This window comes from Oryzias latipes, chromosome 6, assembly GCF_002234675.1.
Source record: "Oryzias latipes chromosome 6, ASM223467v1".
NCBI lineage: Eukaryota > Metazoa > Chordata > Actinopteri > Beloniformes > Adrianichthyidae > Oryzias > Oryzias latipes.
Genome location: NC_019864.2, coordinates 3,253,767 through 3,270,266, shown reverse-complemented (window position 1 = coordinate 3,270,266; position 16,500 = coordinate 3,253,767). Strand labels below are relative to the sequence as shown.

The following is a 16,500-nucleotide window of genomic DNA, read 5'->3' as shown; positions in this document are numbered from 1 at the left end:
CTTTTATCTGATTCTCTGGGGTTTAACAGATAGTGACTGATCCACAGGGAAGGATGTTAGGAAAGATGGTTGTCAGACATGTCAGAGCCTTTGTTTTGTTGTTTGAGTGTACATTGAACATTAACTAGTGATTTCTTGGAATTTGTTAAGTGGAAATGTGCACTTTTTTTAGTGCAGAGGCTTAAAAACCATTGACGCACAGTTCAAACTCACACCTCTTTTACAAACATGACCCCTGTCTCAGGACGCTTTTAGTGCGACCTAATTTATTACTAATTTGAACTTCTATAGTGCTAAATATGTAAAAAAAAAAAAAAAGAGGGACAACAGCAGCTCATAAGGAAATGTTAAGACATTTTAATCTGTTCTTAAAGCAGCCACTCCTGGAGGACAACATTAACTTCCCTCTTTTTTATGGTGAAATGATTCTGTTGATCCCTTTCTTTTATTCATTTAACATTTTATCTAAAACCAGATTTTATGACATGAGTTATATCATTTTTGTATACTTTCATAATCTGTTTGCCTTCCACCTTTTATGTCCATGTTTTATGCTTTCATTTCTCCTACTCCATTTTATAGAATAACATTCGATCTTGTCTTGGAAGGTGACATATTCATTTACTTTTCTGACATAAAGAATAAAATAAAATGGTAACAACAACAGTTGTAAATTCCTGTGTATATTCCTGATGGATCTAAAACTATTCACAAAAAGTTAGGGATATTGTCAACAACTCTGTTGATGCCGTACAGTCCCTGACAAAAGTCTTGTCACTTATCCATTTTGTAGAAACAAAAGTGTATAACCTCACTTTTAATGAATCCATTGGTTTTAGAATTGTCTCATATGAAAGCTAAAACCCTCCCAAATTATGTTCAATATACTAAAATAAAATTGCTTCACTGAAGAAAGATTGATCATTTAATGAACACAGGTCACATTTTGGCAAGACAAGTTTTGTTGCCTACAGAGAGTGATGTGAAAATTTAACAACTAATTTACTTCAAAAACAAAAATATGTTGCATAACATCAGTGAATTAAGTAGTGCTACTGTGAGATCCATATTTATATCTTGTATAACTTCCATGAGCTTGAAGGACAGCATCCATGCGGTTTGACAATGATTCATACAATTTATAGATGAAGTCATCAGGAATAGCAAAGAAAGCAGTCTTACATGCCTCCCAGAGTTCATCAAGATTCTTTGGTTTCATCTTCCATTCTACCCTAGACATGCTCAATGATGTTCATGTCTGGTGACTGAGCTGGCCAGTCCTGGAGCACCGTGATCTTCTTCGCCTTGAGGAACTTTGATGTAGAGATGGAAGTATGCGATGGAGCACCATCCTGCTGCAGAATTTGACCCCTTTTATGGTTGGGAATGTAAGAGGTAGCGAATACTTCTTGATATTTTAGGCTATTGATATTGCCTTCCACCCTGCAAATGTTTCGCACACCCCCATACTGGATGTAACCCCAGACCATGATTTTCCCGCCACCAAACTTAACTGTTTTCTGGGTGAATCTTGGGTCCATGCGGGCTCCAGTTGGTCTCCTGCAATACTTGCGGCGGCTGTGATGTAATTCAACTGAAGACTCATCTGAGAAATCCACCTTCTGCCACTTTTCCAGCGTCCATCCTTTTAGCAGGCTGTGGGCCTTGGCAAATGCCACACGTTTTTTCAATTGCCTTTTGTTTAGTGCTGGTTTCTGGGCACTGATTCGACCATGGAGGCCATTTTGAGACAGAATTCTACAAACTGTTCTGGTTGACACAGGAACTCAAGGTGACCAGGCCTGGTGGAGCTCTGCTGCAGTGGAAAAGGGGCTGGCCTTGGATTTTCCAACCAACAAACGGTCCTCCCGAGCAGTTGTCTTGCGGGGTCTGCCGGACCTGGGATTGTCAAAAACATCTCCAGTCTCTTCAAATCTTTTTCTTCTTCTTTGTACTTGACGCTGAGACACATTGAAGGTGTCATCCACCTCAGCAGTGGATCTGGTCTGCAGCCTCTTGATAATCAACGCTTTGGTCTCAGGGTGAATCTTAGGCATGTTGTCAGAGGTCAAGTTGCAGTTGATGTGAAGGCCTGGTGTGCTGGGGTTCTTTTTATACACACCGACTAATTGATTGATCAGTAATTGATCACAGGTGAGGCTGTAATCTAGGATTGGGTGCATCATATGACGACGCAACAAAACTTTTGTCTTGCCAAAATGTGACCTTTCTGTGTTCATTAAATGATCAATCTTTCTTCAGTGAAGCAATTTTATTTTAGTATATTGAACATAATTTGGGAGGGTTTTAGCTTTCATATGAGACATTTCTGAAACCAATGGATTAATTAAAAGTGAGGTTATACGCTTTTGTTTCTACAAAATGGATAAGCGACAAGACTTGTCAGGGACCGTATAGTTTGTTTGTTTTACTTAACAGATTTTCAGGATGGGAAGGCAAATGTTCTAAGGTGATAGACAGGCCTTATTTTATGTTGCCTACATTATGGTCTCACTGTCTACAGTGTGTCTGACTTAATGAGGCCAAAAATATATAAAATAAACCGTTCAAGATTCTCAGGGAATTAGAAGCTGATTTTGTCAGTAAGTCATTCCAAGTTATCATTCCAACAGCCATGAACACATGACATTGCTTAACAGACGAGCAGTGCCACCTGGCCTTCGGGATGGTAGTAGGCAGCCAGATGTTGCTGGTGAATTAAGTCCCAAAGTGTCATCAGCAGATTTGCATCAAGACACAGAACTACTGGCTAAGTTTGGGACAGACCCAGAAGTGGAATCCCACCAGAGACAGACCACAACCATTACCTGTATCTAAGGACCTCTGCACTCTGACATGGTTCTGAAAACACCACACAGCTGTACAATAAATTGTGCGTATTATTTATGAGATGTTGGGGTACTAAGGTTTGCAGACAAACCATTTACTACCAACTCCCCCTCTTGACTTTAACGCCAGATGACTGTTACATGTGACAACACATAGCCATGAACGTTGGGAGTGGGCACAGGACCAGGTGACCTGGACAATGCAGCAATGGTCTACCATTCTGTTCATTGAAATAATGGTCAATAGCATGGCTGGAAGAGTGGAATGCCTCAGAACCACATCATGAGGCTAGCGAGGAGCATTTCAAGTGATGAGACGTTGCTTTCAGGCAGTCTTTGCTGCAAATGGGGGAAATTCCAGCTATTGAGACGAGCAATGTTTATTTGGGACTATAATTTTGTTTAATTTTTCTGGTAATGAATAACAAACTTATACAAATGGTTCTTCTTTTTTTCCCCCTGGAATCCGTTTTTTTTTTTTAAAGGAGTTTTTCCTTACCGAGAAGGAGGATCTAAGGCAGAGGTTCTCAAAGAGTTACCCGGTGGCCAATGGCGGCCTGCGGGAAGATTTTTTGTGGCCCTCAATAAAAGAGAGCCAGAGCAGGTATCTTTGAGGAAAAACGTTGTGTTGGCAAAGTGAAAAGGCGCTTTCAAGCTAAGTGGACAAATGCTTACTTTGTCGTACCTCATGGGCTGGATAAAGTCATGTGCCGTATTTGCTAGCAGTTAAGTGCAATGCTCAAAGGATTTAATATAAATCGTCACTATGTTACAAATTATGTGACACCGGCGAGGAGCGCAACAATAAGCTCCAACAACAACAACGAGGCTATGCTGCACAGCAGATAACGTTTAGTTGACCACTCTATCCTTTTAAATAGACTCCACGACATGGTTGGAATTAGTGGAACAGCTTTTAATTGGTTTAAATCTTAACCCACAGAGATTTTATTGTTAATTTAAATGACTTTTCATCTAGAAGGCACAAACTGACACGTGGGGTGCCCCTAGGCTCCATCCTGGGTCCAACACTTTTTAATCTTTTTTTAACATGTATTTATTTGTTTAATGTCTTTTAGCCAAGTTAGACTGTTTACGAGTGTTTTCGCACCCTTAGCTGGGGTGTTTGGGTCTATGCCGTCACCCCGGCCAACAGGGGGACAGGGCAGACGGCGCCTTCTGGGTTCTCTCTTCGTTAGCTTTTTTCTTTAGTCATTTCGCTTTTACTTGTTTGTTTTTGTGTAATTTATTGTGTGGGGCTTATTTAATTATTTTATTGCATGAATGGGGATTGGTGTCTTCTGCATTCTTGTTTTTTATGCACAGCACCTTGCGCTGTTTTTTTATTTTACATGAAAGGTACTATATAAATAAAATTAATTTGAATTTGAATTTGTTTACAAATATTAGTTAAATCCAGTGAAGCTGTGACAGAGGCTAGCTATGTTGTGGCTTTGGAAATGGCCCGGCGTAGCAAGCCTTTAAGTGATGGGGAGTTTGTAAAAACAATGTATGCTTAAAGTGGCTGCCATGGTTTGTCCGGAGCAAAACAGGAAAGTTTGAAGAAATAAGTCGGTCAAATGATACAAATACTAAAAAAGTGGAAGATCTGCGGGCAGCAACCTCCAACTGCAACTGGGAAAACATCTGAAAGACCTGATTAATTGTACATTTGATCATTGAAGTTATTAAAAACAACTTTTTCTGTTTATACAATTTTTTTCCACCAAAATTGGCCCCCAGTCTAGTGTCGATTTTTGTAATTTGGCCCTCCGCTACAAAAACATTGAGAACCCCTTATCTAAGGGCAGAGATGCCCAGTTTAGCTTAGTCTGTTTAGTAATCAGCAATTGTATTTTATAATTGATCTTTTTGTTTTGTAAAATTGGTGAAGCCTGTTCAGACAACTATTGTAATATTGGGTTACATAAGTAAAACTCAATTGAATTGAAAGGGAATTTTTACATATTTTTCTAAAATTCAGACCAAATAGGAACATCAGTTAAGTAAATTACAACGTCCCCAATTTTGTTGTAAGTAGTGTCTCTTGTTCAGTCTTTTAACTAGCCATTAAAATTAGAACCAAAGAGAACAGATTCATTTTTAGAAAGCCTAATGTAAACTCCTACCATATCTACCACCAATGTTTATACAAAAATAAAGGACTTTTTTGAAAGACTTTCTTTGGTGTAACAGAGCTTATAAACAGTGCTACATTGGTAAAGAGAGTTCAGTTGAGGGATTCACATCAGAGCAGACTACAGGTGGACATGAGCTCTGTCACAACCAAGACATCATCTACCAAACACAAATCTCAAATTGTCAGGTTTATTTAAAAAATGTATTCTTTTTTATTCACCTAAAATATTACAAAATATAATGTATAAACTGACCACAGCTTTTTATTTTTTATACTGGAATATTTCAGTATAGTAGTAGGTGGAAATTGGTGGTTATTTAAGAAATAATCTACATTCATGCATATTAGGACTACATATCTCATTTTAGTTTATTCATGGTATGTTGTAAATACAGAATTTTTGGTTTGAGCTCAACGTACTGATGAAAAGATTTTTAATTTAGTCTTAAGACTAAAGTAGGTATAGACAGATCCTTTCCTGCAGATACTCACTAAAATAATCACTGCATCATACCGAATGTCATACAGGCAGTTACAACACTAGAAACATACAATATAATGCTACATCAAAAGTACAGCCTGCTCAAAAGAACTTTTACATTATTTATTGCTAAAGTAGCACACATTCACATGATAATTCATGGACATGTACATTTGAAGTCTTTAGGTGAGATACTGGCTGTTTTAATATTATCTTCAGGATAATATTATTATTATTAGGATAGCACAAGGGTTAAACCACACTGTTCTGATACTTCACATATTTATTATTAACATGACCACCATATGGAATCACTAATGTCACATTGGATCCTAGTTTTCTGCTTCTCTTTTAATTGTTTAATATTTAAATGAGACATGTTTCAGTGAGAGCATGACCTGTTTTGAGGGTATGTGATATTCACTTTCCAACATAATCTTTTAAATGAAATGATGCATGCCACAGTGTGGTGACTGCTGCCCTCTGGTGTTTCTCAGCTCACTTCTCTTATATCAAATCCCCAGAATTTTTCCTTTTTCTCTCATTTTGACAGTTTGTATCTTCATTATTTTTCTGTTGTCATATCAGCTCAAGTTTCTTCACATAACACATTCTTTAATTAGGGCTGTCACTAACAATTATTTCAAGTTGATTAACGTAGTCAACAACTATAAAACATAATTTGTTTGGAAACTATAGGATTCCTGATCCCTGCACTAAATCGTTGTCTAAACTTCTCATTGAAATAGTAGGCAAAACATATTTTAATGAACACGGATTTTACTGTATTGCATGAACAGTAAAATATTCTTCAGTAATTTTGTATTCCATTAGTTTGCATAATGGACTAAGATGGTTGCCAGGCTGCAGAATCCCAATCATGTCTGAAAATCCCTCCTCTTCAACCACTGACGGAGATCTCATTCCTTCCAGAAACACGTTAAAGATGCTATTTGTAAGTGTTGCAGCCGCTTCTTGTGTGCAACGGCTTCTCCCCAGTCGACAGTCAATGGCGCAGATCAGAATTTTGGGCTTCCGCATTTGGAACACCCATGATTGTACGTCACTATTTAAGTTTTTAAGTCTGGTCGCAAGCTCTACATATAAATCGGCCGTTCATTGATCGACAGTTCAACCAGTTGAACTTTTTCACGTTAAATCGCAGCAATGCAGAACTGTGTCCAATCAGGGACTCTGATTCGGTGGTGACGTGTTGGTGGTGCCCGCTTCAAAACATGGAAATACCAACCGTTGTAAACTTCATCACAAAGAAGACATTAATAGTTGTGGATGGTGTTCGGTGGGATTTGTATGACTCCAAGACGGACATGAATAGGAACAGAGCCCTCTGAAAAAACAAAATACTGAAAAAAGCTTTTGACAGAGTAAATTGGAAGTTCCTTATTGCTGCCCTCCATAAGTTTGGTTTTGGAGAAGCATTCATCAATTGGATCAAAATATTATATTACAACCCAATGCATCAGTTAGAACTAATAAATAGTCTTCAAACAGGTTTTTTCTTGGAAGAGGAACCAGACAGGGTTGCCCACTCTCTCCTTCTCTTTTTGCTATATTCATTGAGCCTTTAGCTGCAGCAATAAGACAGAATGAGAGCATTATAGGAATAAAATCCAAACACAGCCATCATAAAATTAGTCTTTATGCGGATGACATATTACTGTTTTTAAGGAATTTACATTCTGTAAATGAAACAGCAATGATCATAAATGAATTCTCCTTCATATCAGACTATTCCATTAATTGGAATAAGTCTGTTTTATTACCACTCAACAGGAATATGGAAAAAAGACTCACAATTCCAGTTAAAACAGGAAATATCAAATATCTGGGTATCTACTTTTCCCCCAAACTATCAGAACTGGTGCAGCTAAACCACACCCCATTACTGAAAAGCATACAGGACGATCTAACACGCTGGACCAACCTGCCTCTGTCCCTTATGGGCAAGGTAGCCATGGTTAAAATGAAAATCTTACCCAAGGTTAATTATCTCTTCTCAATGATTCCCACACAACCGCCATTAAAATGGTTCAAAACATTAAGGCCCGTACACACCGGGACGAATATTCGCCAGGCGTTATTTGCCAGCGTTTTTCGCCACGTTTTTTGTGTTCACACCCAGGCGATTTTCGCTGACGGTGAGCCGAGCGAACATGCAATTTCATTCCCTGACATTAGATGGCGCTTAATGTAAACAGAAATACTCCTGTACACAAGGTGGTGTTGCGCAACTTTACGATTCTTAAAGTCGCTTTTCACTCAGAAGAAGAGAGCAAGTATTTACGCGCTTGTCAGAATAATACAAAGAAAACATGAATATTTCAAGCATCAGTAGCTCCAACTGGTACTTGGTAAGGGGATATTTTAGAATGTCCGTCATTATTTCTTTGCGGCAGCGTAGACGCTACTTGGCGTCTATCTTCTTCGCTGGTATGTGTGCTCAGCAAGGCAGTTTTGTGTTTGAGCGCCCCCAAGTTGTGTTTTACTGTAACTTCAGAAGCTCCAGACACGTGTGCAAAAGCGCCATTCTCATTGGTCGAATAAAAAAAAACGAACCCGAGGCGGGTTTTTTTTTTGACGCTTTGGCGCGTGGCGTTTTTTCGCGTCGGTGTGCACACTCTCATTGGTGCCCTTTGTTTAGTCACGAGGCGTTCAACGTCGGCGAAAATCGCCGGCGAAATTCGTCCCGGTGTGAACAGGCCTTTAGACTCATCCATATCAAGCTTTCTATGGAACAATAAACCTGCAAGAATTAGTCTAAAAACTTTAAAATCTGCAAAAAGCTGTGGAGGATTAGAATTACTTAATTTCCACAAATACTTTCTTGCAAATAGATTACAATACATCTTAAAATGGTTAAAAAATAATCCAGAAACCAACTCATGGTTAGACTTGGAACAGGCGTTATGTGGAAAGATCAACCTGTCACAGCTACCATTTATTAGCCAAACAGTTAAAAAACAGGATTGTTTCAAAACTATTAATATAAACGCCACTTTAACAGCCTGGTGGGAATTTCTCAAAATATCAAAATCATCAATTCAACCGTGCAAAATGACACCCATCTGGAACAACCCGGACATCCTTATAAACAAAAAAATGATTCACTTCCCAGCTTGGCAAGCAAGGGGCATAAAACAACTAGAGCACGTAATTATTGATAGAAGATTCATAACTCCCCAGGAACTTCAAGACAAACATGGAATAAATAACTTCTTGGAATATCAGCAACTTAAATCAAGTATGACTAAAAAGTATAAATATAAAGACGACGATTTAAAGCTACCAGATGTAGTTACCACTCTGATTAATTTTTCAATGAATAGAACTCTCTCCAAAATATACAAACTTTTATGTAATTTAGATAACAATATTGCCCTTCCAACAACATAATGGGATGCAGATTTGAGCATCAGCACAGATGAAAGCTTCTGGTCAGAACTCTGTCTAAACACCTTTAAACTGACAAAAAGTCCAAATTTGCAGCTAATCCATCTCAAAACTCTTCACAGAATTTACTACACTGGACAGAGGCTGTTCAAGATGGGTCTCAGTAACTCAAACATTTGTGAGCACTGTGATAGTAATCTACCTGACAGTTACATGCATGCAGTGTGGTTCTGCACACCTGTCCAGGCTCTCTGGCAGCAGGTATGTGCCGATTTATCAGTCTGGCTTAAGGTTTCAATCACAGCTTCACCGTCACTTTGTGTGCTTGGTGACATGAGTGCCATCGTATAGAAGAAGGATTAGCATCTTTCATTTTCATAACTCTTTGTATTGCCAAAAAAACTATTTTAATAAATTTGAAAAAGAAGAAAAATATAAACATAAATCAACACAGAAATCTGCTGTTTGATCATATCAGGTTGGAAAAAATGACTCTTTCTGGCTCCCCTCTCTCTGTGTGGGGTGGGTGGTGCCGGGCCTGGGGTGTCGGCGCCTTCGGGGGTGGGGCCCCTGGGCTGGGTGGGCCTGGCCCCTTTGCTGGGGGGGGGGCTGGGGCTGGGGGCCAGCTGTTTGACCACGGGGGGACAGTCTACCAGCTGTCCTTACCCTCTTCCTCATATAACCTCATATTAGGGTGAGGGGGTGGGGGGTCTAGCCTGCGATGCGCCTTGGGGGGGGGGCTACTTGGCAGTGGCCCCCCTCCGATGGTTGCCGTATGGAGTGGGCCCCCCCTCTTTCGGTTTTATTTGCACTTTAGACATGTAGGGTCCTTGGTAGGGGGGGTGCTTGGACATCACTGCCAGCAAGCAGCAGATGTCCTCTTAGCACCCTACCCGCCAATTTTAACCGCACCTTAGACATTTAGGGCCCCTTGGTGGGGAGGGTGAGGGGACATCACTGTGAGTAATCAGGAGATGTCCCCTTAGTACCCTACTCGCCAATTTTAACTGCACCCCCCTTAGTACACACGCCCCTCCCCCTTCAATTTATACATTCCAACATAAACACACACACATGCACACACACACCCTGTCAAACACACATACACGCACACACATTTTGCAAGGAAGGTGGGACCTGGGTCCATCTGTCCCCTACCCCTTCCCTGGTGGGGGGTGCGGGCCCCTTGGTGACGGCGGCCATGTCCCCTGGGTGCCGGCTTCCTGGGCCCGGCGGTGCTCTCTCCGCATGGTGGGGGGGTTCACATTACACCTGAGCCGGGGGTGTTCGTGTCCCTGGGGGGTGGGTCCTGGTCCTTGCCCCTGAGCGCTGGGCCCCGCCAAACTTCCAACAGTGGCTGAGCCTGGTTGGGCCATATTTACAACACCCATTGTGGGCCCCCTTTTTTCCCCGGGGTTCCCCCCTCCTGGGCGGGGGCGGCGGGCCCCTGCCTTGCTCCTCCCTGGACCAACCGCGGGCCGGGTGGGTGGCTGCCTGGAGTGCGGAGCGGGTCTCCCTTGGGGGGTCCTGGCTCGTACCTGGGGTTGGGGCGGGGGGGATGCCCGGAACTCCTGGGTGGTGGGATGTTCGTCTGGGGCTGTGGGCGTGCTTCTCCGTTGGGGCCCTGCGTTGGGCTCTCCCGGCGCGGCGGGGGGGGCTGCTTTCCTGGCTGGGCTGGGGCGGCGCTCTCTTTCCCTCCACGCCTCCCTGCTCTTTGGCTCTGGGGGCCTCGCGGCGGTCCTGCTGGCCCTGGCCTGGGTGGCGGTCTTGGTCGCCCGGGGGGCGGTTGTTCCCTGCCTGTTCCCGTGTGGCGTTGGGGGGATTCCGGCTGCCGCTGCTGCTGCGGCAGGGGTCTGGGTGTGGGGGTGGCTGGGCGCTCCTCCTCCTTCTTTTCACATTCCACCATCCATTTTAGAAGAACATAAACACTCACCTGAGCACAGGTGTTAGCTCACCTTTGCACTAATAGTTTGCATGATTGAATGAATGAAAGATTTCACACTAGTAGAGAGAGGGACGTTAGAGAGAGGGGGGGGTAGGAGGGTGATAATAGGAGGGGAAGGGGGGTAAGACCATGAAGCAGCATAGAGCAGACAGGTTTACTGGTTGTTTATCGTTACGGTACGGTTCAAATGTAGTACAAAAAGGGCGGGGCCTGTTCACACACACTCAAATATTATCAACACACCTGCTAGCCGCAAAAATGTCCACATGTCAACATGCACACAAAACAGATAGTGTTCACGAACGCATACCTATGCCTTTAAACCAACTAGTGTGAAATCTTTCATTCATTCAATCATGCAAACTATTAGTGCAAAGGTGAGCTAACACCTGTGCTCAGGTGAGTGTTTATGTTCTTCTAAAATGGATGGTGGAATGTGAAAAGAAGGAGGAGGAGCGCCCAGCCACCCCCACACCCATACCCCCGCCGCAGCAGCAGCGGCAGCCGGAATTCCCCCAACGCCACACGGGAACAGGCAGGGAACAACCGCCCCCCGGGCGACCAAGACCGCCACCCAGGCCAGGGCCAGCAGGACCGCCGCGAGGCCCCCAGAGCCAGAGAGCAGGGAGGCGCAGAGGGAAAGAGAGCGCCGCCCCAGCCCAGCCAGGAAAGCAGCCCCCCGCCGCGCCGGAAGAGCCCAACGCAGGGCCCCACCGGAGAGGGACGCCCTCAGCCCCAGACGAGCACCCCACCACCACCCAGGAGTTCCGGGCATCCCCCCGCCCCGACCCCAGGTACGAGCCAGGACCCCCCAAGGGAGACCCGCTCCGCACTCCAGGCAGCCACCCACCCGGCCCACGGTTGGTCCAGGTAGGAGCAAGGCAGGGGCCCGCCGCCCCCGCCCAGGAGGGGGGAACCCCGGGGAAAAAAGGGCGGCCCACAAGGGATGTTATAAATATGGCCCGACCAGGCTCGGCCATGTTGGAAGTTTGGCGGGGCCCAGCGCCCAGGGGCAAGGACCAGGACCCACCCCCCAGGGACACGAACACCCCCGGCTCAGGTGTAATATGAACCCCCCCACCGCGCGGAGAGAGCACCGCCGGGCCCAGGGAGCCGGCACCCAAGGGACACGGCCGCCATCGCCAAGGGGCCCGCACCCCCCACCAGGGAAGGGGTAGGGGACAGATGGACCCAGGTCCCACCTTCCTTGTAAAATGTGTGTGCGTGTATGGGTGTTTGAGAGGGTGTTTGTGTGCATGTGTGTGTGTTTATGTTTGAATGTATATATTGAAGGGGGAGGGGTGTGTGTACTAAGGGGGGTGCAGTTAAAATTGGCGAGTAGGGCACTAAGGGGACATCTCCTGATTACTCACAGTGATGTCCCCTCACCCTCCACACCAAGGGGCCCTAAATGTCTAAGGTGCGGTTAAAATTGGCGGGTAGGGTGCCAGGAGGACATCTGCTGCTTGCTGGCAGTGATGTCCAAGCACCCCCCCTACCAAGGACCCTACATGTCTAAGGTGCAAATAAAACCGAAAGAGGGGGGGCCCACTCCATACGGCAACCATAGGAGGGGGGCCACTCCCAAGTAGCCCCCCCCCAAGGCGCATCGCAGGCTAGATCCCCCACCCCCTCACCCTAATATGAGGTTATATAAGGAAGGGGGTAAGTTGGGGACAGCTGGTAGACTGTCCCCCGGTGGTCAAACAGCCGTCCCCCAGCCCACCCCCAGCAAAGGGGCCAGGGCCACCCAGCCCAGGGGCCCACCCCCGGAGGCGCCGACACCCCAGGCCCGGCACCACCCACCCCACACAGAGAGAGAGGAGCCAGAAAGCGTCGCCCCCCCCCGGAGCAAGCCCAGGCCCCCACCCCCAGACGCCGGCCCTAGAAGAGCTCTGGTCAGGCCTCGACGGGACCGAGGAGGCCAACCGGCCGAGGCAACCACTGATTGCCTCAGCGGAGACCCCGACCCGCTAGCCCCCCCGACCCGTACTAATAATGGGCCCCCCCTCCCCCCCAGAACGCCCCCCCACAGGACAGGGCCGACAAGCCCCCCACCCCACCCCACCCCAGACCCCGCAGCCGAAGCGGTTGACACCCAGAGCGACCGGGGGCCCCGAGAGGGTTGTCCCGTCCCGTCCCAGAGCCAGGGAAGGGCCGATCCCAGCCCCAGGTGCAGATGGGCAGCCCATCCGGCGCCGCTGGCCCCCCCCCACCCGAGCAGGGCCCCCGCCAACCCCCCCCAGCACTGGCAAAGGGACCACCCCCCCAAGCCAAGCCAGACCACCACCCCACCCCCCCACCACGCACCCCCACACCCAAGCCCAGAGGACCACGCAGCGCCCCAGCCCGCCCCACCCAGGCCCCGCCCTTTTTGTACTACATTTGAACCGTACCGTAATGATAAACAACCAGTAAACTTGTCTGCTCTATGCTGCTTCATGGTCTTACCCCCCCCTCTCACTATCACCCCCCCCTCTCTAACATCCCTCTCTCTTCTTCCCTTCTTTCATTTTCCGTCCGGTCCAACACCAAAGACTTACAAAATGAAATTAATAAAGTTTGGCCTCAATTACAAAAGGGGTTTATTCAGTCATGCCTTTGGTTTGTCTGAAGATTAATAACCCCTCTTGTTAAAGTAAAATATGTCCAACACAAGAGGCCCTCAGCTCTCATCTGCCTGCCTAGCTGTTGGACAGGACAAGTTAAAAAAAAAAAAAAACTTGATCACAAAGAAGACATTAATAGTTGTGGATGGTGTTCGTTGGGATTTGTATGACTCCAAGACGGACATGAATAGGAACAGAGCCCTCTGAAAAAACAAAATGCCTGGAGCAAGATTAGCGGGATTTCCACCACTTTGACTTTGCGCACCAAGCCTTTCCCTATTGTAGATGGCAAAAAAGTGCTAATAAACCATAAGTATACAAAAGAAAAATAATCTTTTCCCTGTCGCTACTTGCATGTCTGACACTGATCCGGTGTGTCCAACACCAGCTGGATGCATGTTCATTAAACCGACGTCGTCATCGACTAATCGTTGACAGCCCTACCTTCTATACTCAGATTTTCACAATTCCTTAAGAGTCGACTTCAGTTTTTATTTCTATTTTTTTTCTAAGTTTCACTCCTTTTCTCATCTCTTATCTCTGGTTTGTTGTACTTCACAGGTCTCAGATGACCTCTTTGATGCTTGCTGCCAGGGAGGGCTACAGTAAAGTCATTAACTTGCTGGTGGCCCATGGTGCAAAACTCGATGTCCAGGACAGCAGTGGATATACAGTAGGTTCTTTCCTTTACAGAGTGTGTATGATCTGTCTATTTTAAACTTTTGTGTTTATTTTCATTTTGTATTGTATACATGTAAATATCGATATATAAATAGATAGATAGATCTTTAAGCATGTTAGGTTCCGCTTTTTCTTTAGTTGTAATGTTGGAATCTACGTTAACAGGTCTCTCTTTGGTCTTTTTATATGATGCTGGTACCATTTGTCAGGCGTTGGCTGTAGCAGTCAAGTATGGAAGAGAAAAGGCAGTGCTAAAGCTTCTCCAGCTGGGGGTAGACAAAACCATAAAAACCAAGAGCGGCAAGAGCCCAGTTGACCTGGCTGAATTCTTCAAGCACCCACAGGTACCTAAAAAATTCCCAGCCTCACCATACTAAGACGATATTTTAAGTGATTGCAGTGTTGGTATAAAGAGAATATAAAAAAAATTACCTTCTCTTTTTTTTATTTTTTTTATTCACCGTTTGATTTGCATAAAGGGGAGTGAACTGCTGGTGTTGCCAGTTTCCATTAAATCATAATTATGCGGATAAGCACAAACCCACTCAATCAAATTCAAATTAATTTTATATATATTGCACCTTTCATGACGAGAAGACAGCTCAAGGTGCTGTACATAAAAACAAAAACAAATGCAATAAAATACATTCAATTAGCCCCGCACAATAAAATACACAAAGACAAACACTAGTGGAAAATAAATAAATAAATAAAATAAAGAGAAACCAGAATCAGTCATTCAGAAAAATGGCGACGGTCAATACTTTGATTGACAGCAGATACGTTCACATTTTTGCCACGCCACTAGCGGCTACGGATGAAGCCATTTTGGGAAATGATGGTAGGTGTTTTTACAGAGGAGCTATGGATTCAGCGATCCTCCATGACACGTTCAACTTTTGATGAGCTGTGTGATTCTGTGGGACCTCTGGTGGCGCCCGCTGTGCAGTGTCCACGGCAGTCAGTTCCTACTAAGAAGTGCTTTGCCATCGCTATCTACAAACTGGCTACCTGTGGTCATATGACTCATTTAAATTGAAAAAAGTTTCAATTTCAGTTTTGCAAAATATGTCAATTCTGATTTGCCTCAAAAACCACCTCCAAGCACAAAAACGTTTTTTCAATAAATGCGAGTTTTTTGAAATAGTCTTTTTTCCATTTGGGGAATTTAGTATCAAAAATACAATTTGAGGAATATGATAGTCCATGGAAACGCAGCTTCTGACTGCTGCTGACTTTTTGCATGATAAAATCTGCAAGTGAACTCAGAAATTACTTAGTAGGTTCATTGACAGCAGATAAGAACCAGTGTTGACAGATTGGGCGGTTTTGGTTCCAAATTTGCGGGTAAAAATGACTTCGGGCGGATAAATAGTTTGGGCGGTTTTAAGGGTCGGTTCAGCTGTTTTTTTCCCTCATGAATATATAACAGCGGACCAAGTTAGGCTGTTGGAGCTTTATGTCCTGGAGCTCCGTGAACGCACCAGGCAGAGACGCTTAATGGACTAGGCTCTGTCATCTAACCTGTTGTTGGAGGTGTGCTGCCCCGCCCCGCCTCGCCTCTTAGAAATTTTGTTCTTTAAAGCTTGACAGCGCGGCCATGTGTGGGAGGGGCTACCAGCTAATGTTATCATGTGATCTCTACATGGAGCGGTGTCTGTATGTCAATGTTTGGTAGACATGGAGAATGTGGAGAGATCAGGGTTATTATTTAAAAGAGTTCTGTATGGTAATCATGTTTCCATGTTTGAGTTCATAAGATCATCCCAGAGAAAGTCTGCTTCAACTCCCGCAGTGAAAGCTGCGTCTTAATCTGACGCCCGTGTTTCCATCTCTCTGACAGAGTTTGAAGCGAATGGAAGGCCGGTCCGCTGAAGAAATATTCAATACTTTACTCATTTTATTATTAGTCTGAACAATCTTTTATTTTGAACAATCTTTTACTTTGAAAAATCAAAATCACTGGATCGGGTGTTTAATCAGTCCAGTAGGGGAAAAATAAACAACAGCTGCATATTCTTGTCTCTCTTGATCCCGTGTATTTTTTTGCTGGGTTTGGCGGTTTTCAGAAGACTTTTTTTGCTGGAAAACTGTGACACTATCTGGCAACACTGATAAGAACAGCACAGAAGCAGTGGCTGTTCTTTTTTAGAATATAAGCTAGACCTGCAGTTTTTACAATTGCTGCTTTCTTCCTTCATACTATGATCTGATGTCATAAACAAGAAGCAGAAAAGGAAGTCACTGTATAAAATGTTAAGTGTAAAGTAATTTGTCTCACATTATTTGGTAGCTTTATGTGGTACTTTTCTTTGGGAGTACTTGAGGATTAAAACCATATTTTAAATTGTTGTACAAATTAATTACTTACAGTCTAGTATTAG

The 16,500-nt window shown here is 44.4% G+C and overlaps 1 protein-coding gene across 3 annotated transcripts in view; it reads left to right on the top strand.

Annotated features, from left to right (window-relative positions):
- asz1 (ankyrin repeat, SAM and basic leucine zipper domain containing 1) overlaps positions 1-16,500 on the top strand; it is a 76,263-nt gene that overhangs the window by 30,986 nt on the left and 28,777 nt on the right. For all 3 annotated transcript variants that reach the window (XR_002289675.2, XM_004086224.4, XM_020701566.2), the window contains exons 5-6: positions 13,997-14,108; positions 14,326-14,460. Coding sequence is in view for 2 of the 3 variants with exons in the window: in XM_004086224.4 (XP_004086272.1) it covers positions 13,997-14,108; positions 14,326-14,460 (247 nt within the window). In the remaining variant the exon portion in view is untranslated. The remainder of the gene's footprint in view (positions 1-13,996; positions 14,109-14,325; positions 14,461-16,500) is intronic.